This window comes from Theropithecus gelada, chromosome 1, assembly GCF_003255815.1.
Source record: "Theropithecus gelada isolate Dixy chromosome 1, Tgel_1.0, whole genome shotgun sequence".
Taxonomy (NCBI): Eukaryota; Metazoa; Chordata; class Mammalia; order Primates; family Cercopithecidae; genus Theropithecus; species Theropithecus gelada.
The window spans coordinates 36,661,343-36,685,993 of NC_037668.1; the positions used below are offsets into that span (position 1 = coordinate 36,661,343).

Below are 24,651 nucleotides of genomic sequence, written 5' to 3' on the forward strand. Positions count from 1 at the left end.
AATGCGCAAGAGTCGCCCGAGATCGGGAGACCAGGCGTGGGGGAGAGGCCCAGGGAGGCCTGGACCAGAGCCCTCACAGACCAGGGGCGAAACAGGAAGGCGCTCCAGAAAAGGAACAACGCAAAGGGAGCAGGCGTGCACGGAGCGCGAACTAAGGAACCCCTCTGATAGCAACGCCAGCACTCGGCAGCTCCACGGACCGGGTCTTCACGGAGAGTGGCTGCCGAGACACTTAAGCCCCGCGGGCGACGGGGCAGGCCGGACGGTGCCATTCGTGGGGGATTCCATGCGCCTCACCCAGGGCTGTCCAACTAGAAACGCCCTGGCGCCACCCCCGCCTCAGTCGGAGGTAGGCTCGGCCGGACGTGACGCAGGAGATGCCAAGGCTGCGTGAGTCTGCGCAGTGTGGGGCTGAGGGAGGCCGGGCGGCGCGCGTGCGTGCTGGCGTGCGTTCACCTTCAGCCTGGTGTGGGGTGAGTGGTCGCCTAAGGGCCGGGGCGCTGCGTCTGCAGGAAGAAGGGCGGGGTGCAGGTCAGGGCCAGCGGGGGCGCGGCGCGTGTGTGGGCCGTGGCGCTGGGCGGCGTGGGGGCGCTGGACGGTGTCCCGCTGGCTCAGAACCGGCGCGGGGCCTGGGTCTGGGCCGCCCTCGCCTCCAGCCTCCCAGTCGGGCCCAGTCGCTGGCGTTGGACTTGACTGACCGCCAGCGTGGTGGCAACGCTGAAGCGTCCAGAATCTTCTGCCTCATCTCTCGCCGGCATGGAACTGGCTAACCGTTTTTATTAAACTGTGTTTTGCTTGGACGGTAAATCCTCCAGATAATCTCTAAATAGGCAAAAAAAAAGATTGGGAACCTCGTTGAGTAGCTGTCGTTTGCAGTGAGAACTCTGCACGGAGAGACAGAATGTAGTTGGGTTGACTTCAGTGAGGGGATTTCCATCTTTCTCAGTCATAAAGTGCTCCGACATTTAACACTGTTGACCCCCACACACAATTTTTTAGTACAGTTATTGGAACTGAGAAAACAAAAATCCCCTCCAAAAAATTACAGGTTAATTGCGAAGGACCCTATGTAAATTTTTGCCCATGAAATTCAGTTTAGTCGTTTCTCTGAAACAGTACTTCAAAAAAGACCGTCTCCCCGCGGTGTGTGAAATGCAAGAGACCCACGTACTTTAGAAAATCCCACGAAATTGTGTGAAATGCAAGAGACTCACGTACTTTAGAAAATCCCACGTACATTGTGTGAAATGCAAGAGACCCACGTATTTTAGAAAATCTCATTTGCAACATATTATTAAAGCTGAATTTAAGAGAACATGGTAGAAGAAAATCTAAGCAATACTACACCTCTGAGCAGCCTCATTGTGTTTGCATCTCAGAGCAATTGAAACTATACAAATGAACGTTAAGATAACTACCCTGCTGCTTTTTTCGTATTCAGTTGTCTGTGAGAACCATTTCCCTAGGAAGTACTTACTCTGCTTGAAAATGCTCGTAAACTTTAAATTTTGGGGTATCTCAGGGTTGCAGTGGAAGTTTTTTGAAAAAAAAATTTTTTTTTTTAAGCCTTTAAACATATAAAAATGGCTTCCAAAAGAGCTCTGGTCATCCTGGCTAAAGGAGCAGAGGAAATGGAGACGGTCATCCCTGTAGATGTCATGAGGCGAGCTGGGGTAAGTCCCACATCGATTTTTAGCCATTCGTGTTTTAAATGGTTTTTGGATTTTTAAATCATTTTGAATAAAATAGTGTTAAAAGTGCTTCATGAAAGATTTCAAATATACACAAAATTTCAGAGATTACATAAGAATAAATACTTGTTGATCCACTGCCCCCATTTAGTGCTTGTTGATGTCTTGCCATGTCTCCTTCAGACCCATTTCTTTTTTGTTTTGTGCTCTGTTGTCGAGGCTGGAGTGCAATGGCAGGATCTCGGCTCATTTCAGCCTCTGCCTCCTGGGCTCAAACCATCTTCCCACCTCAGCCGTCCAAGTAGCTGGAACTACAGATGCATGCCACCACACCTGGCTAATTTTTGTATGTTTTGTAGAGACAGAGTTTTGCCATGTTGCCCAGGCTGCTCTCCAACTCCTGAGCTCAAGTTGTCCACCTACCTCAGGCCTCCCAAAGTGTTAGGACTACAGGCGTGAGCCGCTGCACTGTCCTTAGACCCATTTCTTTCCTTTTTTTTTTTTTTTTTTTTTTGAGATGGTGTCTCACTGTGTCACCCAGCCTGGACTGCAGTGGTATGATCTCTGCTCACTGCAACCTCTACCTCCCAGGTTCAACACATTCTCCTGCCTCAGCCTCTTGAGTAGCTGGGATTACAGGTGTCCGCCACCACACCTAGCTAATTTTTGTATTTTTAGTACAGATGGGGTTTCACCATGTTGACCATGTTGGTCTCGAACTCCTGGCTTCAAGTGACCCGCCTGCCTCAGCCTTTTACAGTGCCATGATTACAGGCGTGAGCCACCATGCCCGGCCCCTCAGACTCATTTCTTAAGGAACAAATGCTTCGAAGAAATACAGTTGAAGCTTCCTTTGTAAATTTCTCCAGTCCTATGCCCTGTCTTCCTTCCTTAAAGATAACTGCTGTCCTCGCAATCTTGTGTATCCATGCATGCATGTCTTTTTTTTTTTTTTTTTTTTTCCTTGAGACAGAGTCTCGCTCTGTCGCCCAGGCTGGAGTGCAGTGGTGCGACCTCGGCTCACTGCAACCTCTGCCTCCTGGGTTCAAGCAGTTCTTTGCCTTAGCCTCCCAAGTAGCTGGGATTACAGGCACCCGCGCCACCATGCCTGGCTAATTTTTTGTATTTTTAGTAGACGGGGTTTCACCATCTTGGCCAGGCTGGTCTTGAACTCTTGACCTCATGATCCACCCGCCTCGGCCTCCCAAAATGCTGTGATTACAGGTGTGAGCTACCGCACCTGCCTTTAAGGTAGTGTTTGACCGTGGTTCTCATTTTGCATGTTTATATATTCTCTCTCTCTAACAATAGTGAACACTGAAGTAGAACTAACTCTGTGCCAGGCATCATTCTAAGTGCTGATAAACCTTACAACAACCCTGTGAGTTAGATATCGCCATCCTCATTTTATGGTTGAAGAAACTGAGGTACAAAGACATTAAATAATGTACCCATGTCACACAGTAAGTCCAAAAGCCGGAACTCAGACCCAGACAGCCTGGCCCCAGAGTCTGTTAACCCTATACTCCTCTGGTTCTCAGAAATGAAGACATTATGTTGATTTAGTTTATTCATTTAAAATTGCTGCCTGATGTTGCACTGAATGCCATAATCTACCCATTCCTCTAATTACAGCATTACAATTCTGTAATAAGTATTCTTGTGTTGGTTTCCTTGTGCAAATATGTGGAAGTTTTTTGAGGTTATATATCTAAAAGTAGAATTACTAGGCCGAAGGACTGCCCATAGTCAGCATGACTAGGTTTTGCCAAGTTGCTCTCCAGTGTCCCAGTTTGTAGTCCCACCAACAATGTAGGAAAATTCCCACTTTCCCAGTGCCAGCTCTTGGTATTGTTGACTTTAAAAATTTTTGAAAGATAAAGCAGTATTTCATTGTTTTGACTTGCATTTCTATTTTACAAAAATACCATGAGGTTTAAATGGCAACAGTAAACTTGCAAGGTGAGTTATTAACAGGATGATCATATAACTGGTCACCCAAACCAGAACGTTTGTGGGAGAAAGGATGTCCAGTCACACAGGACAGGGCAGCAGCTATAAGTAGAGTCCGTCCAGGCAAACCAGGGCAGACCTAGTTATTAAATATATTTAGCCAATGTATTAGTTCACATTTGATATAGTTGTGGTGCAGTATTTCCTACCATGTTACTTTCAAACAGGGCAGCTGTGTAAATGTTACTCTAGCTGGGTGTGGTGGCCCATGTCTGTAATCACAGCTGCTTGGGAGGCTGAAGCAGGAGGATCGTTTAAGCGCAGGAGCTGGAGGCTGCAGTGAGCTATGATTGTGTTACTGCCCTCTAGCCCAGGTGACAGGGTGAGACCCCATCTCTATTTTTTTTTAAAGACAGTGTTACTCTGAATTTATGTTTCAGTGTTCTTAACTATGATAACATCTTTCTTGTAGATTAAGGTCACCGTTGCAGGTCTGGCTGGAAAAGACCCAGTACAGTGTAGCCGTGATGTGGTCATTTGTCCTGATGCCAGTCTTGAAGATGCAAAAAAAGAGGTTTGTAATCCATACATGGAGGTATTCCTTCATACGGCTTCTTTGTTTCTTGAAATGTCTAAGACTGTTGTTAGCACAGACTCATTTTAGAAAATGATTTTGCTTGAATGTCTTCCCCTGACAGATTAAGAGGGTGAGGATTTTGTCTTTCTATTCTGTATCCATAGAATGTGGCAATTGCTTGATACTGAATGTGCTCAGTAGGTGGGTGGCTGGGTAGATAGGTGGCCGGTTGGACGTGTGGCGAGATGGTTGAGTTGGTGCTTAGATGGATGGCTGCATTGTTCTCCCATCAGTATTCTTCCGGCTTACATAGGCATCTTTGCCTCCTATTACACATTTTTACCTGCTATAAATCAACTGCCACATTTTCCATTCTTTTTTTTCTTTTTTAGAGGCATGATCCCGCTCTGTCCCCTAGGCTGGAGTCCAGTGGTGCAGTCACAGCTCACTGCAGCCTCAACCTCCCAGGTTCAAGCAATCCTCCCACCTCAACCCCCCAAGTAGCTGGGAATACAGGCATGTGCCATGCCCGGCCATTATTCTTTTTTCTAATGATACTTTCAGAGTTCCACTTTAGTTGTGTTCCTTTTTCAGTATCTTTAGAATTATGACTCTTACGTTTAAGGACGATGGACACTTCTGGAAGCTAGCATCCCTTTCCTCAGAAACATGCTCCCCCACAGGCGCTTTTGCAGACTCCATCGTCAGGCAGGGTGACAGGAGTGTGGACTGTACCCTCTGACAGCAGAGTCATGGCGGGAAAGGAGGCAGAGTTGGCTCACGAATGGCTGATTGTGCACTGCTGAGGAACCTGGAGTGCGATTCCCTGTGCTGTCCTCAGATACATAGGAAGAAGTTTAATCCTTTCTAATAAGTTCAGATTTTTCATTACTGGATTGTAGAAAATTAGACTGTTGGTATTTACATATGATTTGTTGAAACAAATTAAAAATGACAAGCAGAAGTAAATATTCCAGGCCAAGTGCAGTGGCTCACCTGTAATCCCAGCACTTTAGGAGGCCAAAGTGGGAGGATCACTTGGGGCCAGGAGTTTGAGACCACCCCGGGCAAGATAGTGAGACCCTTTCTCTGCAAATTAAAAATGTTAAAAGCCAGGCATGGTGGTGCACGCCTGTAGTTCTAGCTACTCAAGAGGCTGAGGCAAGAGGATCACTTGGACTCAGACGATTGCTCGAGCCCAGGAATTTGAGACTGCAGCGAACTGTGATTGTGCCATTGCCCTCAGCCTGGGTGACAGAGCGAGACCCTGTCTCAAAAATAATAGTAATAATTTTTTTTTCATTTGTGTTTGTGTCATATGGTGTCTGGCCATTTTAAAACAGTGATTACCTTTATTTTCAATCGACAGATAATAAGTGTACATATTCATGGGATGCGTGATGTTTCCGTGCATAATATATAGTGATTGGATCAGAGTAATTAGCATATCCATCATCTCAAACATTTCTTTGTGTTGGGAACGTTCAATATCCTCCTAACTATTTGAAGCTGTGATTGTTAACTACAGTCATTCTACAGGGGTATAGAACACCAGAACCTATTCCTCCTATCTAGCTATAATTTTGTATCTTTTAACAAATCTCTCCCTATCCCCACTTTCTTCTATCCTCCCCAGCCTCTAATATCCTCTGTCCTACATTGTACTTCTATGTGATCAATTTTTTTTAGCTTTCACTTATGAGTGAGAACATGGAGTGTTTAATTTGCTGTTCCTGGCTTCTTTCACTTAATATAATGTCCTCTAGTTTCATTCTTGTAGTCACAAATGACAAGATTTCATTCTTTTTTATGGCTGGATAGTATTCCATTGTGTATAAATGCCATATTCACACTTTCTTTATGCATTCATCTGTTGTTGGACCTAGGTTGATTTCATGTCTTGGCTAGTGTGAGTATTGGTGCAGTAAACAAGGGGGTGCAGGTGCCTCTTCAGTATACTGATTTCCTTTCCGTTGGCTGCTTTCCCAGTAGTGGGATTCTGGACCATATGGTAGTTCTGTTTACTATAGTTTTTTGAGAAAGTGGTGTTACCTTTTGTGTGTTTTTGTTTTTCAGTGCAGATTCTAAAAGGGGTAAAATTAATTCTATACTTTACACATTTTCTTTTGAGTTTTGAGCTTTGCTTGGTTTTGAATCAACAGTAGGATGTTTATGGTCTTAAAAGGGATTCTAAGCCAGCCACAGTGGTTCACACCTGAAATCCTAGCACTTTGTGAGGCTGAGGCAGGAGGATTACTTGAGCCCAGGAGTTTCGAGACCATCCTGGGCAATGTAGTGAGACTCTGTCTCTACAAAAATAAAAAAAATTAGCTGGCTGTGGTGGTGCATGCCTGTAGTCCTAGCTACAGGGGAGGTTGAAGTGGGAGAATTGCTTGAGTCCAGGAGTTCAAGGCTATAGTGAGCTATGATTGCACCACTGCACTGTAGCCTAGGTGACAGAATGAGACCCTGTCTCTCAAAAAATTTTATAGGTTGCACTAAATACATAATACATTTTTATTTTGTAATTTGTTTAATGACTAGATTTTTTTTTAACCTCTTTTTAAAGTCCTAAAGTATTGTTGGCCGGGCACAGTGGTTCACGCCTGTAATCCCAGCACTTTGGGAGGCCAAGGCGGGTGGATCACGAGGTCAGGAGTTCGAGACCAGCCTGGCCAAGATGGTGAAACTCCATCTTTACTAAAGATACAAAAATTAGCCGGGTGTGGTGGTGGGTGCCTGTAATCCCAGTTGCTTGGGAGGCTGAGGCAGGAAAATTGCTTGAATCCGGGAGATGGAGGTTGCAGTGAACTGAGATCACTGCATTCTAGCCTGGGTGACAGAGCAAGACTCTGTCTCAAAAATAAATAAATAAATACATAATAAAATAAAATAAAAATAAATAAATAAGAAGTCCTAAAGTATTGTTAAAACAATTTCCATTTTGTAATTTCAGGAAGTTTGAAATTAATTAGATTTCTAGGATTTTTTTTAGGGGGGGATACTCAAATTCTCCCCCGTTACATTTTTCATAATGTTAAAAAAAAAAAAAATTGTGCCTTTTACTTAAAATGTGTTTCTCTATTAATTTTTTTTTTTTTTTAGAGTCTTACTCTGTTGCCCAGGCTAGAGTGCAGTGGCGCAGCCTCAGCTCACTGCAGCCTCTGCCTCCTAGGTTCAAGCGATTCTCCTGCCTCAGCCCCCCAAGTAGATGGGACTACAAGTGTGCACCACCACGCCCGGCTAATTTTTGTATTTTTAGTAGAGATGGGGGTTTAGCCATTTTGGCTAGGCTGGTCTTGAACTCCTGAACTCAGGTAATCTGCCCGCCTCGGCCTCCCAAAGTGCTGGGATTACAGACGTGAGTCATCGTGCCTGGCCTGTTTTTCTATTAATTTTTTAAGTTGCTCATGTACATTCTTATTGAACAATAATTGAAACAATATAGACACATGTAAAGTCAAAATGTTAAGTGTCCTATTCTCATTCTACCTCTGCCCCATCCCACACTACTCCTGTTAGCAACTAGAGTGTCTTCCTTGGTGTGTGACTACCTGTGTACACAATATGTCAGGTGGGGGTGCTTGTGATGATTGTACTCATACACACATATATCTACACATAAATACATATATCATTGTCTTTTACAGGAAGGAGATTATACTACCCCTGCTACTCTGCAGCGTGGACATCCTTGCATGTCACTATATACAGGTGTTTTGCATTTTTTGCTAGTTAAAACAACATTCCGTCATATGGATACACCTTAATTTATTTAACTGTTCTATTGGCAGATATTTAGGCTATCTCCTGTGCTTCCCACATTTAAAATAGGGAAGTGTTACTGGACTGTCACTTTAATGCACAGTTGAAATGAAATGTTTTTGTTTTCTTTATGTTTTAAACTGTTACAGGGACCGTATGATGTGGTGGTTCTACCAGGAGGTAATCTGGGTGCACAGAATTTATCTGAGGTAAAAATTCTACTCAATTATACCTCAATAAAGCTGGGGGGAAAAAAACTAAAGAATTTCAGCATCTGCTTGTGTTCTGTTGATTTTGTTATTATTCAGATGTTTCAGGGAGGAGGCTGTGAAAAAAAAATAGAAACAACTAAAATTAACAAAATGGTGTTGTAGCATTAACTCAAAAATTTCTTTCTTTCTTTTTTTTTTTCTTTTTGAGACAAGAGTCTTGCTCTATCATCCAGACTGGAGTGCAGTGGCACAATCTTGGCTCACTGCAACCTCCGCCTCCTGGGTTCAAGCAATTCTTCTGCCTCAACCTCCGAGTAGCTGGGATTACAGGCACGCACCACCTTGCCCAGCTAATTTTTGTATTTTTATTAGAGACGGGGTTTTACCATGTTGGCCAGTCTGGTCTCAAACTCCTGACCTCGTGATCCACTCACCTCGGCCTCCCAAAGTTCTGGAATTATAGGCATGAGCCACCACACCCAGCCTCAAAAACACGTTTTTAATATTTTCTCTGGAGGTCAGGCGCAGTGGCTCACACCTATAATCCCAGTGCTTTGGGAGGCTGAGGCAGGAGGATTGCTGGAGGCCAAGAGTTTGAGACTAGCCTAAGTAACACATCGAGACCCCATCTCTACAAAAATTTTTGTTTTAATTAGCTGGGCACAGTGGTGCACACTTGTAGTCCCAGCTACTCGGAAGGCTATGGTGGGAGGATGGCTTGAACCCAGAAGTTTGAGGCTGCGGTGAGCTGTGAATGCACCACTGCATTCTAGCCTGGGCAGCAAAGCAAGAACCTGTTTTATCCAAAAAAAAAAAAAAAAAAATTGCCATGGAAGTAAGCTGAATTGGTGGAACCGTTATGAACAGATTTCGGTGAATACAGTCCAAAGTAAGATGATTTAGTTTTTTTCCACCAGCAGAAGAATGATCAGATTTTGTGTTTTGGGAAGGGCAAATTGTCTACTCAAAGTCTGAAATGGGGGAGGCTGTGGGGCTAGGGCTGCCAGCAGGAATGACAAATGCCATCAGCAGAGACCACTGTTCCTCATTTTAAGTTGTATGCGAGGAGTCAGAGGCCAGGGTGAGGGGCACACCAGTAGGCAGAGTTGGGGCTGCCAGAAGCACTCAAGAAGTGGGTTGAGTCAGACATGAGGGATCATTTCCTGCTAGATTTTCTTCCTCTATTTGCCATCTGAAAACACCCAAAACACCACATTCCCTCCTCCTGTTTGTTTCTCCATGGAGTACAAAATGGCAAGGGTCAAATTGCTTCTTTCTTCTGATCTTTAAATGTGGAGGAATGCGTTTCTCTTATGAGAAATGCCTTGCTTGGGTTTAATAATATAATATAGACACATTTTGATCATTTTTATACCAATGATTTAGAAATATTGTTGGAAAATAGGTCAGAGAGCTTGTGGTTTAAGCTAAAATCAAATTCTTCCAAAGTTTCCTAGTGAGTGATTGGTTAGTGGCTTAATGATAACTTGATGTATTTTTGGTTTTCTTTTCACTAGTCTGCTGCCGTGAAGGAGATACTGAAGGAGCAGGAAAACCGGAAGGGCCTGATAGCCGCCATCTGTGCAGGTGACGTGCAGGGGCAGCCTGTGTTGCAGTGTCATTGGTGGGTGGGGTAGCCTTTCATTCGGTGGTTTGATTTCAAATAGCTCTTCCCCTTCATAAAGCATGCAGGGTGTCTATGTTGGTGTATTTAGTTTGGGTGGCATGAAGTTGGTGTCATTTCAGAAATGAGGACAGTTGTTCCGTTTTCTGCCTCTCCATGCCTTTGGTCTACGTGCTATGAAACTTAGTGTTTTCCGTGTTTGGTTGACCTCGGAGGAAAATAAGGCCCTCTGGAATTCAGTAAACAGCTTGTTACAGCAGGTCTCTGTGCCAGAAAGTCTTTGTGCCAGCACACAGTCAGCAAGAATCCGTCAAACATCAACGCAGCAGCTCTGCCCTGTGCTTGCCCTGCAGATTCAGAAGCGCCGTGGTGCTTTCTGCTGGCTTCCGGGCGTTTCTGATTCTCTCACTGCCGAGTTATCTTGGGCACCGCATTATCTGCCACACAACTTAGAATAAGGACGTTTGGTGCTTCACAGATGTCCCTCATCTTTGTATCCTAGTAATATTTTATTTTCTCATAGCCATTTTAAAATCCATTCTTGTTGCTTTCATATCAGATGATGTTCTGCCATCTTGGTTTTTTCCCATGCTGTAATTTTTGCCAGCACCTTCCTTGTTGTGTAGGTCTTCATTAAATATTTGTCAGGGCCGGGTGCGGTGGCTCACACCTGTAATCCCAGCACTTTAGGAGTCCGAGGTGGGCGGATCACCTGAGGTCAGGAGTTCGAGACCAGCCTGGCCAACATGGTGAAACCCCATCTCTACCAGAAATACAAAAATTAGCCGGGCGTAGTGGTGCGCACTTGTAATCCCAGCTACTTGGGAGGCTGAGGCAGGAGAATCGCTTGAACCCAGGAGGCGGAGATTGCAGTGAGCCGAGATTGTGCCATTGTACTCCAGCCTGGGGTACACGAGCGAGACTTCGCCTCAAAATAAATAAGTAAATAAAATAAAATAAATAAATATTTGTCAGAAGAGTGAATGAATAAATGAATGAATGGATGGTTTGGTAAACATCAACATCAAAACATGTTGCTATGTTGTTCAACACAGTAGGCTTTTTAAAAGAAGTTTCGGGCCAGAGGTCCTAGGGACTTGATACATTCAGTCAGTGGTTCTCAATGTTCTTTTGGTGCACTTGCAAGGTCAAAGCAGATACTACTGAGGGGCCAGGTGTGGTGGCTCATGCCTGTAATCCCAGCACTTTGGGAGGCCAAGGCAGAAGGATCTCTTGAAAGCCAGGAGTTTGAGACTAACCTTGGCAACATAGACCCCATCTCAGCAAACAAACAAACAATTAGCCGAGCACAGTGCTGCATACCTGTAGTCCCAGCTACTCAGGAGGCTGAGATGGGAGGGTTGCTTGAGGGCAAGAGTTAGAGGCTGCAGTGAGCTATGATTGCACTCCAGCTTGGGCAACAGATTGAGACCATGTCTTTCAAACAAAATGTTGTTTGCCTTTTTTCTTCTCAGTCTTTCAGGAGTGACATCAGAGTGGGATGATACCATCATTTGAGCATCTATTACTGTGTTTTAAAAATTTCCCAGTTTTATTAGGTTGGTGTAAAAGTAATTGTGGTTTTTGCCATTAATAGTAATAATTGGCCGGGCATGGTGGCGCATGCCTGTAATCTCAGCACTTTGAGAAGCTGAGGTGAGCGGATCATTTGAGGTCAGGAGTTCAAAACCAGTCTGGCAAACATGGTGAAATCCCATTTCTATTAAAAATACAAAAGTTAGTTGGGCGTGGTGGTGCACGCCTGTAATCCCAGCTACTGTGGAGGCTGAGGTAGGAGGATCACTTGAGGTCAGGAGTTCAAAACCAGCCTGGCCAACATGGTGAAACTCCATCTGTACTAAAAATACAAAAGTTAGCTGGGCGGTTAGCTGGGCATGGTGGTGCGTGACTGTAATCCCAGCTACTCAGGAGGCTGAGGCAGGAGAATCTATTGAACCCAGGCGGCGAAGGTTGCAGTGAGCCGAGATGGCGCCACTGCACTCCAGCCTGGGTGACAGAGCAAGATTATCTAAAAAAAAAAAAGTAATAATTTTTAATATGGCAATGTTCATAGATATAACCCACATAAAAGCTAAAGGGATTTTGAGACCTAAATGTTTGAGAACCCTGGCATTAGGGGCTGGGAAGAACCACAGCGGTCGATCACCCTGGCAGGTCTTGTACATGGGCTTGCTACAAGACTCATCACTAGCCTTTTGACCTGCCCTGAGGCTCAGGTAGTTATCTCTGCCAAAGGGCACTGCAGTCACTGCAGCCCAAGCAGGTGTACCCCTCTTTGGAGAGAAAGTCACAGATCCTTGAGTTTGGTTTTCTTTGGCTCTGCTGCTGTGAAGCAAGCCTCAGTCCTAGATGCTTTGACCAAAGGAAGAAAGTTAAGAGTTTGGGCTGAGTTTGTTTCCTTATGATTCTGCTGAAAGTAAAAACCGCAAATCAGTTTGTCCTGTGCCACAAAAGTAGCAAAATGATCAGCCACGGCCGGGCGCGGTGACTCACACCTGTAATCCCAGCACTTTGGGAGACCGAGGCGGGTGGATCACCTGAGGTCAGGAGTTCGAGACAAGCCTGACCAACATGTCGAAACCCTGTCTCTACTGAAAATACAAAATTAGCTGGGCATGATGGCTCATGCCTGTAATCCCAGCTACTTGGGAGGTTGAGGCAGGAGAATTGCTTGAACCTGGGAAGTGGAGGTTGCAGTGAGCCAAGATTGCGCCATTGCACTCCAGCCTGAGCAACAAGAGCGAAACTCCATCTCAATAAATAAATAAATAAAATAATAATAATAATAACAAAATTAGCGGGGCATAGTGGTACATGTCTGTCATCCTAGCTACTTGGGAGACTGAGGCAGGAGAATCACTTGAACCCGGGAGACGGAGGTTGCAGTGAGCCAAGATCGTGCCACTGCACTCCAGCCTGAGCGACAGAGCGAGACTTCGTTTCAACAACAAAAAAAAAGATCAACCTCATCTGGCTCACTGTTTTGTGCTGAGGCTAGATCAAATGCCATGCCAAGAAGCATGAGCCTTATAATAATTAAAATCAACATTAAAAAATAAACAGGCTGGCTGTGGTGGCTCATAGCTGTAATCCTAGCACTTTGGGAGACTGAGGCAGGAGGATCACTTGAGCCCAGGCGTTCAAGACCAGTCTGGGCAACATAGTGAGACCTCCATCTCTACAAAAAAATATTTTAAAAAATCAGCCTGGCGTGGTGGTGCACACCTGTATTCCCAGCTACTCAGGAGACTGAGGTGGGAGGATCACTTTGAGCCCAGGAATTTGAGGTTACAGTGAGCTGTGATGATCACACCACTGCACTTGAGCCTAAATGACAGAGTAAGATTCTGTCTCTTAAGAAAAAAAGTAAAAATAGGCCAGGGGGGTGGTAGCTCACGCCTGTAATCCCAGCACTTTGGGAGGCCGAGGCGTGCAGATCACGAGGTCAGGAGATCGAGACCATCCTGGCTAACATGGTGAAACCTCGTCTCTACTAAAAATACAAAAAATTAGCCGGGCGTCGTGGCGGTCACCTGTAGTCCCAGCTACTCAGGAGGCTGAGGCAGGAGACTAACGTGAACCCGGGAGGCAGAGCTTGCAGTGAGCCAAGATCATGCCACTGCACTCCAGCCTGGGCGACAGAACGAGACTCCCGTCTCAAAAAAAAAAACACAACATATATATATATATATATATATATATATATATATATATATATATGTATATAAAGTAAAAATGGAAAACACACTAGCAGTGTGTTTATACCATTGAATATCCTGCACCACTGTTGTGGGCACTACACAAAAAATAGGAAAAAATGTGATGATGAGCTGAGCGAATTGAGATGAGGGTTTTGGGAATGGAAAAGAGGAGTGATGAAAGAGATTTGGATCTTTTAAATTGGCAAACAGAAAAATAAGATTTTTTTTTTTTTTTTTTTGAGACGGAGTTTTGCTCTTGTTGCCCAAGCTGGAGTGCAGTGGTACAATTTCGGCTCACTGCAACCTCCACCTCCCAGGTTTAAGTGATTCTCCTGCCTCAGGCTCCCGAGTAGCTAGAATTACAGGCGCCTGCCACCATGCCTGGCTAATTTTTGTGTTTTTAGTAGAGACGGGGTTTCACCATGTTGGCCAGGCTGGTCTCGAACTCGTAATTTCGTGATCTGCCCACCTTGGCCTCCCAAAGTGCTGGGATTACAGGCGTGAGCCACTATGCTCAGCCAGGATTATTCTGAAGTGTTGCAGTTAGGAATTGGAAACATTTTGAACACAAAGAATATTAGCCTAGTCCTTAATATTGAGTGAATGAGGAAGGCAAATTGGAAGGGAGTCTATGTTGAGAAGAAAATTAAATGAGTTTACTTTGAGTGGGGGAGGCAGAGGAAGTGTGGAGTTGGAGGAGTGGACAATTGTCAGCTGACATGCCCAGGTCTAGGAATAAGGCCTCTGGAAACAAGGTCTTGGCCACCTGGAGGAGCTGGGGAGTTGGCAGACGTGGTCATTTTGCAAGTCACCACAGGGTGGCGCTCTTGGCTGCAGAAGGGGACGTGGTCAGCTGCACGCTCTGCACTGTAGTGCAGAGTGCAGAGTTTTCATCCATCAGAATCCCAGGTCCTAGGAGAGTGAAACGTCTCTTCTCCAATATTCCAAATAGGGTTCTGAAGCCCCAGAAAACAGTAGTTATGAGCTTACCATGATGAGTAAGAAAGACATCAGTAAATTCCTGCATCCAACTGTAACGTAAATTTATGCACATCATTGTAGCAGTGATTTTATTACCACATTGAAGGGAGCAGCCTAAAAATTCTCACTGATCACTTTCCTCACTGTACAATCATCTATTAAAGTTTACTTTAAAATACAAGATGATGTAGGAATTTCTTCTTAAACTCTTACCAAATAAAAATTAAAAGCAATTTATAAATCCATTCAAATAAAAATTATTATTCAATTCTTATAGACTTTAAAACTTTGCTACCATACATAGCTGTCTTGTGTGTAAAAAGTAACGTGGAAAAGAGACATTTGAGGCTTTTGATTTAAGAGCTATAAATCAGGACTTGGTCTGAAACTGACACCTGATATTAGGCAGAAAGCTTATGTAATTAGGTAGTATTTGTGTGATCTTCCTGTTTGTAACAGTTACAGTCTGAGTAGCCTGTGGGTATATTATATAACTCCTTCCTTGGAGTCTTGTTGAAAAATGAAAGGTCAGTAAGACCAAGACCTCTCAAGTTTGCTGACACTAAAAGTGTACAGACTGTGCCGTAGGATCTTAGCCATCCAGGGCACCCTAAGTGTTTCCAAAGTCAAGGTGCTGTTCTGAAACATCCTTCTAAGTGTCATGTGAGGCTTTACAATGTTTATATGTGCGGCTTAGAGAGAAAAGGTAGAATGAATACTTTGTAAAAAGCTTTAAGATGAAATAACAATTAAAAGTATATGAAATCTTTGTTTTTAATCCTTATTTGAGGACTATTACATACGCAATATGCTTGTGACCCTCCCTGAAGTTGGCCATTTTCAGTGAATACATTTAAATAAAAATCTCAAGTTAGGACCTGTCAATTTGGAAAGACTTCATTAACTGACACTTCCATGAGGTTCTTTGCTTAAGTAGCTTTCGTAAAGTGATGCTAGTGCCTTTATATCTCACACTTCCAGGCACTTCACAGGCTATCTCCTTCAGGGACAGTGTGCTGTCGATTTTAATCCTACCAGCTGGTATACCTGGATGGACAGGTGGATGAATGAGTGTTAATTTCCCATTTTCTTTTCTTTTTTTTTTTGAGATGGAGTCTCGCTCTGTTGCTCAGGCTGGAGTGCAGGGGCGCGGTCTCGGCTCACTGCAAGCTCCGTCTCCCGGGTTCATGCCATCCTCCTGCCTCAGCCTCCCAAGCAGCTGGGACTACAGGTGCCCAACACCACGCCCGGCTAATTTTTTGTATTTTTAGTAGAGATGGAGTTTCACCATATTAGCCAGCGGTCTTGATCTCCTGACCTCGTGATCCGCCTGCCTCAGCCTCCCAAAGTGCTGGGATTACAGGCATGAGCCACCGCGCCTGGCCTAATTTCCCATTTTCATATAGAAAATAAAACTATAAAAGAGCAATAAAATCCAGAAGTTCAGAGAGTACCAGTTGCCTTTAGGATGTAACTAAGTCTTTCCTTTTACTAAGAGTGAGGTAAGAAGTTCAGCCTGCCCCACAGTAATCCTCCCTTTCCTTCGGACTCCTGGTATATGTGGTCCCTGTTCTGGGGGTGGGGGATGTGAGAGAGGTGAGCATATTGTTTATCTGTGTATGCTCTGCTGGTATCAAGGTAAATCTTCTTGAGTAAATGGTTATTGAAGTATTTTGAGTTTCTGTGCTTTTGCCAGATGTGCTCAGCAAATTGTTTGTTATAAACATACTTTATCTCTCGTACTAGGAAGTGTTTCATTTCAGAATCGTAGCTGTATGTTTGGTAAGAGCCTCTTGATTTTGAAGAATACTTTGCTGTTGCAGTTTTTCTTGTTAGAGAAGGGGTCTGTGTTGCCCAGGCTGATGCTAAATTCCTGGGCTCAAGCAGTTTTTCTACCTAGGCCTCCCCATTTGGTGGGATTACAGGCAGGAGCTACTGTGCCAGGCACTATTGTGATTTTTTAAACGTGGGGTTTTTCTATATCCGCACTTAGATCTTTTTATTTTTATTTTTAGGTCCTACTGCTCTGTTGGCTCATGAAATAGGTTTTGGAAGTAAAGTTACCACACACCCTCTTGCTAAAGACAAAATGATGAATGGAGGTAAGTATATGCTTGTTTTTGTTTGTTTGTTTGTGTTTTGAGACAGAGTCTCGCTCTGTCGCCCAGGCTGGAGTGCAGTGGCGTGATCTTGGCTCACTGCAACCTCTGCCTCCCCGGTTCAAGTGATTCTCCTGTCTCAGCCTCCTGAATAGCTGGGATTACAGGTGCATGCCATCACGCCCAGCTAATTTTTGTGTTTTTAGTAGAGATGGGGTTTCACCATGTTGGTCAGGCTGGTCTCCAACTTTTTTTTGAGACAGAGTCTCGCTCTGTTGCCCAGGCCAGAATGCAGTGGCGCATTCTCCACTCACTGCAACCTCCGCCTCCTGGGTTCAAGCGATTCTTCCGCCTCAGCTTCCTGAGTAGCTGGGATTACAGGTGCGCCCCCCCATGCCTGGCTAATTTTTGTGTTTTTTAGTAGAGATGGGATTTCTCCATGTTGATCATGCTGGTCTTGAACTCCTGACCTCATGATCCACCTGCCTCAGCCTCCCAAAGTGCTGGGATTACAGGTGTGAGCCACCACACCCGTCCTTGAACTCTTGACCTCGTGATCTGCCTGCCTCAGCCTCCCAAAGTGCTGGGATTACAGGCGTGAGCCACCACACCCAGCCCATATGCTTGTGTGTTTTTTTGTTTGTTCGTTTGTTTTTTTTGAGATGGAGTCTCTCACTTTGTTGCCCAGGCTGGAGTGCAGGGGCGCGATCTCGGCTTACTGCAACCTCCGCCTCCCAGGTTCAAGGGATTCTCCTGCCTCAGCCTCCCAAGTAACTGGGATTACGGGCATGTGCCACCACAAGTTTTTTGTAGACTGGGCGCAGTGGCTCCCGCCTGTAATTCCAATACTTTGGGAAACTGAGGTGGGTGGATCGCTCGAGCCCAGGAGTTCGAGACCAGCCTGGGCAACATGGTGAAACTCCATCTCTACTAAAAATACAAAAAACATTAGCCAGGCGTAGTGATGCACACTGGTAGTTGGAGCTGCTCAGGAGGCTGAGGTGGAATGATAGCTTAAGCCTGGGAAGTCAAAGCTGTGGTGAGCTGTGATCTCACCACTGCACTCCAGCCTGGGGGACAAAGCAAGACCCTATCTCAAAAAAATAAAAAAAGTTTCTTGTATAACTATAGAATTTTATCTATATACATACTATCCTTTTTCTTTTAACTAAAATGAGATCTACTAAATGTGTTGTTCTACAGCTTGCTTTTTTTTAACTTAACATTATATCTTATGTTATCTTTTAACAGCATGTGTAGATTTAGATTTGCTTCATTCTCATTAAGTGCAGCTGCTAGTCCAGTGTTAGAATATGCCGTGCTGTGTGTAACCTTCTCCTGGGGGTGGGCATGGAGGTGGTGTTTTGCTTTTGCCCTTGTAAACCATGCCGTAATGAACATCCCTGAATGCCGTTGTGAGCATATCTGAGCTCCCTTTTAAAAGTGATGCACTTTTCATTATACTGCATGTTTTTTAATTACTAAACTTTATTTTTTTAGAGCAGTTTTAGGTTCACAGCCAAATTCCTGTCTACCTTCACCCACTACCCACTCCCCAGCCACCCGCCCCTGGCCATGCATAGCGTCCCCTACTATCAACATCCTGCACCTGGCCATGCATAGCGTCCCCTACTATCAACATCCTGCACCAGAATCTGCACCCACATTGACACATCATCATCCAGAGTCCATAGTTTACATGAGGGTTCTGTCTTGCTGTTGTACATTCTACATACACTTACATTTGATCCAGAGCAGTGTTTTCCTGAAAATCCATGGTTTGTTAATTTATTTAATTTATTTGAGACAGAGGCTTGCTCTGTCACCCAGGCTGGAGTGCAGTGGTGTGATCTCAGTTCATTGTAACCTCCACGTCTTGGGATCAGGCAATCCTCTCACCTCAGCCTCCCAAGTAGCTGGAACTATGGGCATGAACCACCACACTTGGCTAATTTTTAAATTTTTTTGTAGAGACAGGGTCTAACTATATTGCACAGTCTGGTCTTGAACTCCTGGCCTCAAGCAATCCTTCTGGCTTGGCCTCTCGAAGTACTAGGATTATAGATGTGAGCCACTGTGCCCTGCTTATGGTTTCATTTTAGTTGCTGGAAAGATACTGTGTTATCATTATAACTATCTGAAAATTGGTACTTTTTGCCGGGCGCTCACGCCTGTAATCCCAGCACTTGGGGAGGCCAAGGCGGGTGGATCACGAGGTCAGGAGATCGAGACCATCCTGGCTAATACGGTGAAACCTCATCTCTACTAAATATACTAAAAAAATTAGCCAGGCGTGGTGGCGGGCGCCTGTAGTCCCAGCTACTTGGGAGGCTGAGGCAGGAGAATGTCATGAACCGGGGAGGTAGAGCTTGCAGTGAACGAGATCACTCCACTGCACTCCAGTCGGGCCAACAGAACGAGACTCCATCTCAAAAAAAAAATAATAATAATTAGTACTTTTTAAAAAAGGCTCTGGTTTCTGGGCATTTTAAATGTAGGAATTTAATTTACTTTAAACTCATGGAAGGATTTTAGAGGGTTGAAAGAAGTAGAAAGAACAGAACTGGGCTCCCTTTGTGATGTCTTCAGAGGGAAGACTCAAGCAGAGCGCCCTCCTGCACTACCTGAAGGTGTACCTGTTGCATCTGTTTTCCTTTAGTGCCTCAAAAACACTGAGGTTGGTCAGGCATAGAAAAATACCAGATTGTTGATGCTCACACTCGGAGTTTACAAAGCAGATTCCCCTACGTTATCTTGGTGGAGCTTCCTGGTCCCCAGTGCCCAGCAAGGCAGGTGGCATCATCCTAGCTTCACAAACAAGGAGAGACTGAGGCCAGATCTCAAGCCCAGCCCTCTGCCTTGCATCCAGTTTTGCCTTCCTGCCCCTCCCCTGCTCTGTGGTAGCAAAAGGCTCCCACACACATTTAAGTTACCAGGTGTTGGATTTAGTCAGTAACCTCTATTATAAGAAGTGGATACTTGAAATGTCTACCCCTTCAGGACACTTTGAGAGGTAGGGCTGCAGTCATCACCTGGGAGTCTGCTCTGGGTGAGGCCCTTGTCCTCATTGTGAACTTGAAAGATCAGTGTGACAGTTTCTCCTCAGATAAGCAATCCCATCTGAAGGCCATAGTCTTTTTTCTTTTTTCTTGTTTTTGGTAGATTCAGGGTTTCACTGTGTTGCCCAGGTGGTACTTAAACTCCTGGGCTCAAATGACCCTCCCACTTTGCTCTCCCAAAGTGCTGTAATTACAGGTGTGTGCTACCAGCCTCAGTCCCCATAATCTTTTAATTCCTCCGATTTTAGAATAAGTCAGTTATAAGTGTAATGTGTGATTCCATTTCTCATTTGTCCACTGTTTGATGGCATCCGCATGCCTGGTCCCATACCTGAGCACTGAAGAGCAGGGTTTCTGGAGCCTGGCATCTTGGGGTGGCCCTCAGCTTCCCTACTCACTGTGGGAGGTTTCCTTAGTTTCTCCGAGCCTGTTTCCTTGTCCGTTGCCTGAGGATAAACCTGCTTCAGGATTGTTGGTGAAAAAACTGCCCTCCCCTAGCCTCTGTACGCCACTGCATGCCACCACTGCTGAGTACTGTTTGTTTGCTAGGTTGATGTCATTCTCATTTTACCAAAAAGTGAAGCTCTGAGAGGTCAGACAGCCACCAAATGGCAGACCTGGGATTTGAACCCAGAACTCTGCTCAGGGGTCAGCTGACTGTTCCCCAAAGGCCAGGTGGTAAATATTGCAGGCTTTCTGGGACTTCAGCTCTCTGGCAGCTAGTCAACTGTTGCAGCTCCACAATAGCTACAGACAGTCCTAAAAACGCAGGGTGGCTTTGTGCCAGTGAAGCTGCATTTGCAAAAGCAAGCAGTAACCTGGCCTCGGCCCTGACTCGTAGTTGCTGACCTGTGTCCTGTGCCCTCCCATTGTCTTTTTTTTTTGAGACGGAGTCTCGCTGTGTCATCCAGGCGCTCACTGTGCTCACTGCAAGCTCCGCCTCCCAGGTTCATGCCATTCTCCTGCCTCAGCCTCCCAAGTAGCTGTGACTACAGGCGCCTGCCACCACGCCTGGCGTATTTTTTGTATTTTAAGTAGAGACGGGGTTTCACCGTGTTAGCCAGGATGGTCTCCATATCCTGACCTTGTGATCCGCCTGCCTCGGCCTCCCAGAGTGCTGGGATTACAGGCGTGAGCCACCGCGCCCAGCCCCCCAACTTTTTTTTTTTTTTTTAATTGAGACGGAGTCTTGCTCTCTCACTCAGGCTGAAGTGTAGTGGCGCATCTCAGCACACTGCAACCTCTGCCTCCCAGGTTCAAGTGATTCTCCTGTCTCAGCCTCCTGAGTAGCTGTAATTACAGGTACCCACCACCAGGCCCAGCTAATTTTTTTTTTGTTTTGTATTTTTTAGTAGAGACGGGGTTTCACCATGTTGGTCAGGCTGGTCTCCAAATCCTGACCTCAGGTGATTCACCTGCCTTGGCCTCCCAGACTGCTGGAATTATAGGCATGAGCCACTGCGCCCGGCTTCCCATTGCTTTTTCTCTGAAGAGACTTTAAGACTTCAAGTCTGGTTTAAAAAAATAAAGAAATAAAAATCAATGCCTTCTGCTGGTTGGAATGGGAAGTGTAAAATCTGAATTCACTGTAGGGTCACAGTTCCACCCTCAAGTTTGCACAATGCCTTCCTAGCGCTGACAGGATGTGTGTGCTGTCTTCGCCACTAGGTTGATGCAGGTGGCAACCTTAAACCTTTTGCTTTTCCCGATTAAAAGTCCGACAAGAACCGTATAACCTTTAAGCATATTTAACCAGTTTAAACCCTATTTGCACTGTTTTAGCCACAAAGATACTGTTCAGTGAACCATTTACAGTTGTGCCTTGTGTTGTCCCACTCTCAGCTGTGCATCTCACCGTTGCTCTGGAAGACCTAGCCCACCCAGTTTCTAGGTTATCATTTGAAGTGGTCTTGGCCTGGTTTAACCATCAGTAAATGAGGCCAGATTATAATAAACCTTTTCCCCTCAAACTAGGGATCCTCTTTTTCTCTAGAATAGTTAAATTGGAAATTTTTAATGTACTCTATTCATTTATTTTGGTGGGTGACCTGATTTTTTAAATTTTTTAGATTAGTCAAGCACAGTAGTGAGAAGAGGAGAAAGAGTAGAACAAGGAGTAACTGCCTGTGAACGATCAATTGAGATAACTCACTGCCTTCGACCAGCGGTGGCTTGGTTTCTAATGACAGTAAGACAAGTTCCTGTAGCCATTGTTAATCTCCTTGGAAAAGAAGTGAACATTGTGTGGTTTCAAAAGCTCATTAATACAGCAGAAGCACTCTGCTTCTGTTGAAGGGAGGTTTTCGGATGAATTTTTATGTGTGTTCATTGAACAGACGTTTCCTAAGCTCCTCCTTAGTACCTGGCACTGGGAACAGAAGAAGAAGAGAAAGCTGTGCCTTCGGGGTGTTCCCAGGTCTGCACTGAGCTCTAGTGGCCAGAGCCACCTGCCTGCCTGTGTGGCAGGTGCATCAGGATAGAGCAGGAGTTCACAGAGGAGCTTTGTCGCTTCCCCTCCGCTAAATCTGTTCTGTGTCCCCACATCACTAAGTGGTGTCACCATCATCCAGTCACCTGGGATAGGCAGCTGGGAGTCATCCTTGAAGCCTCCTCACCTAGGCCTTCATTTCAAACCTCCATTTCCTCTGGATCACTGTCACCAGCTTAGTGCAGGCACCACCAGCTTCTACCCAGACAGCAGGTTCCTTTCCATCTCCCTTCTGGTCCCAGCCCAGTCTCTGTGCGAAGGCCGGACCGCACAGGGCTCCATGCCCTGTGACATGGAGTTCAGCGTGATCTGGTGCTGGAGAGAGTTGTCAAGGGCTTTCCATGGGGAACTGGCTGTGCCCTGCTTCACACTCTGGAGAGAGAGCTTTTGGGTGCTGGGCATGGGTTGAAGGGGTGCACAGCCAGAAGGGAGAGCTATAATCATGCAGAGATCCTTCCTCTTTAAAGCAGGGGACAGGTGGAGAAAAGAGATCAGTCGAGAATGGTGTTTGGTGCCTTTGACCTACACTTCAGGGGCGCCTCTTGTGTGCCATGGATATCATTGGCCAGACAGGGACTGATGAAGGCCCAGCCCTTTTAAAGAGTAAACAATAAACAAGGAAATGAAATGTTTATAGATTGTGATAGATTGTATCAATGCTGGGAGGGCAGTAAATAGGATGTGGTGATAGAGTCAACAGAGGAACGTAATTTGGGAAGGTGGGGGTGGTCACAGATACCCTCTCTGAGGGATTTTTGTTGATGCTGAAACCAAAGGGGCAAGAAAGTGGGAACCCAGAGCTGGTCTATGGGTGAAGGGAGCAGCCCTTGAGCTCATCCTGGAGCAGGAGAGAACCTGTTGTATTCAGTAAGGGAAGCTCCAGGTGGGAGAGTGATAGGGATGGGTATAGTGGGAGAGGTTAGGCTCTGTGTGCAGTGGAGAGGCTGGTGACTACCTGCTGTGGAGGGGCAGAGCTCAGGGCATCCATGCTCAAGAATCCCAGTTTAGATGTTATATTTGCCAAGAAATAGCCAACTGGTTGGCACAGGGGTTGCGGGGATGCAGAAGGAAAGTAGTCCTTGAGAGTGAATGTGCTTTCTACCTGCACACGCACACACACATGCATACCCGCCTCCAGTATGTTGTGCTGTGGTTGTTTTTGAGGCATCAGAGGGTGTGCGTGCCGCCACATGTTGATCAGGGTGGCTTCTGCCTTCAGCATTGCCGCATCCCCTCATCCTTTCCCTGGCACTTCAGAATTGACACTGGAGCTTTGTTGTAAAATAGTGATGTGAGTAACTGTCATTCACTGACATCTCCCCCGACACTTAAAGTCTTAGCAGCTGCATTTAACTTACACATATTTGTTTCATTCTAACAGTGGTTTCTCTCACCTTTTGCTCTGCAGTTTTAAAAATACTCTTGTAGGGGGCTTCTAAGAGCTTGGAGTGCCAAGTAAATGTTTTTGAATGGCTAACCTGCAGGTTGGGTTCACATGCTGTCATAGTGAATTGAATTGGTAAGTAATCGTCTTTCTCATCACATAGCCCATTAGAATGTCACCTTTTCTGTTTCTACTTTGCAGGTCATTACACCTACTCTGAGAATCGTGTGGAAAAGGACGGCCTGATTCTTACAAGCCGGGGGCCTGGGACCAGCTTCGAGTTTGCACTTGCAATTGTTGAAGCCCTGAACGGCAAGGAGGTGGCGGCTCAAGTGAAGGCTCCACTTGTTCTTAAAGACTAGAGCAGCGAACTGTGATGATCACTTAGAGAAACAGGCCATTAGGAATCCATTCTCACTATGTTCGCTCTAAACAAAACAATGGTAGGTTAATGTGTTCAGAAGCGGCTGTCACTACTGCTTTTGCGGAAGTATAGTTGTGAACTCACAACTACACAGAGATTTCTCAGCCTACAAATTGTGTCTATACATTTCTAAGCCTTGTTTGCAGAATAAACAGGGCATTTAGCAAACTACTGATCATTCCTTGTTTTGTCCCTCATTTCTTTTGTGAAATTTAATTCCGTATCACCTTCATTTGTAGCTCTTAACTGTCCCTATAGCACTGAAATAGAACAACAGTGAACACATTTTACACAGCAAGGAGGAAAGGCATACAAGCAGAATTTTAAGAGGCTTATTATTTTCTCTGCTTATTAGCTGTGTGTTTTTAATGTGCTATTAAAAAATACCTATGAGGGCTGGGTGTGGTGGCTCATGTCTGTAATCCCAGCACTTTGGGAAGCCGAGCCAGGAGGATTGCTTGAGGCCAGGAGTTCAAGACCAGCCTGGGCAACATAGCAAGTCTCCATCTCTACAAAAAAAATACAAAAATTAGCCAGGCATGGTTGAATACACCTGTAGTCCCAGCTATAAGAACCTGAGGTGAGAGGATCACTTGAACCCAGGAGATCAAGGCTGCAGTGAGCTATGATCACACGACCGAACTCCAGCCTGGGTGACACAGCAAGACCCTG

General features: G+C 45.2%; 1 protein-coding gene across 7 annotated transcripts; it reads left to right on the forward strand.

Annotated features, from left to right (window-relative positions):
• The first annotated feature begins 390 nt into the window (after positions 1 to 390).
• Positions 391 to 24,150, forward strand: PARK7 (Parkinsonism associated deglycase). Of its 7 annotated transcripts, none has more exons than XM_025364594.1 (7): positions 391 to 473; positions 1,567 to 1,673; positions 4,117 to 4,218; positions 8,136 to 8,195; positions 9,716 to 9,785; positions 16,541 to 16,627; positions 23,757 to 24,150. In XM_025364594.1, exons 2-7 carry the CDS (start codon positions 1,584 to 1,586, stop codon positions 23,915 to 23,917), a joined length of 570 nt encoding a protein of 189 aa, XP_025220379.1. In that variant the 5' UTR covers positions 391 to 473; positions 1,567 to 1,583; the 3' UTR covers positions 23,918 to 24,150. The 7 variants fall into 7 exon arrangements, with proteins under 7 accessions (XP_025220379.1, XP_025220387.1, XP_025220411.1 ...); XM_025364602.1 differs by having other exon boundaries at positions 398 to 531; XM_025364619.1 differs by having other exon boundaries at positions 408 to 446.
• Positions 24,151 to 24,651: the final 501 nt, after the last annotated feature.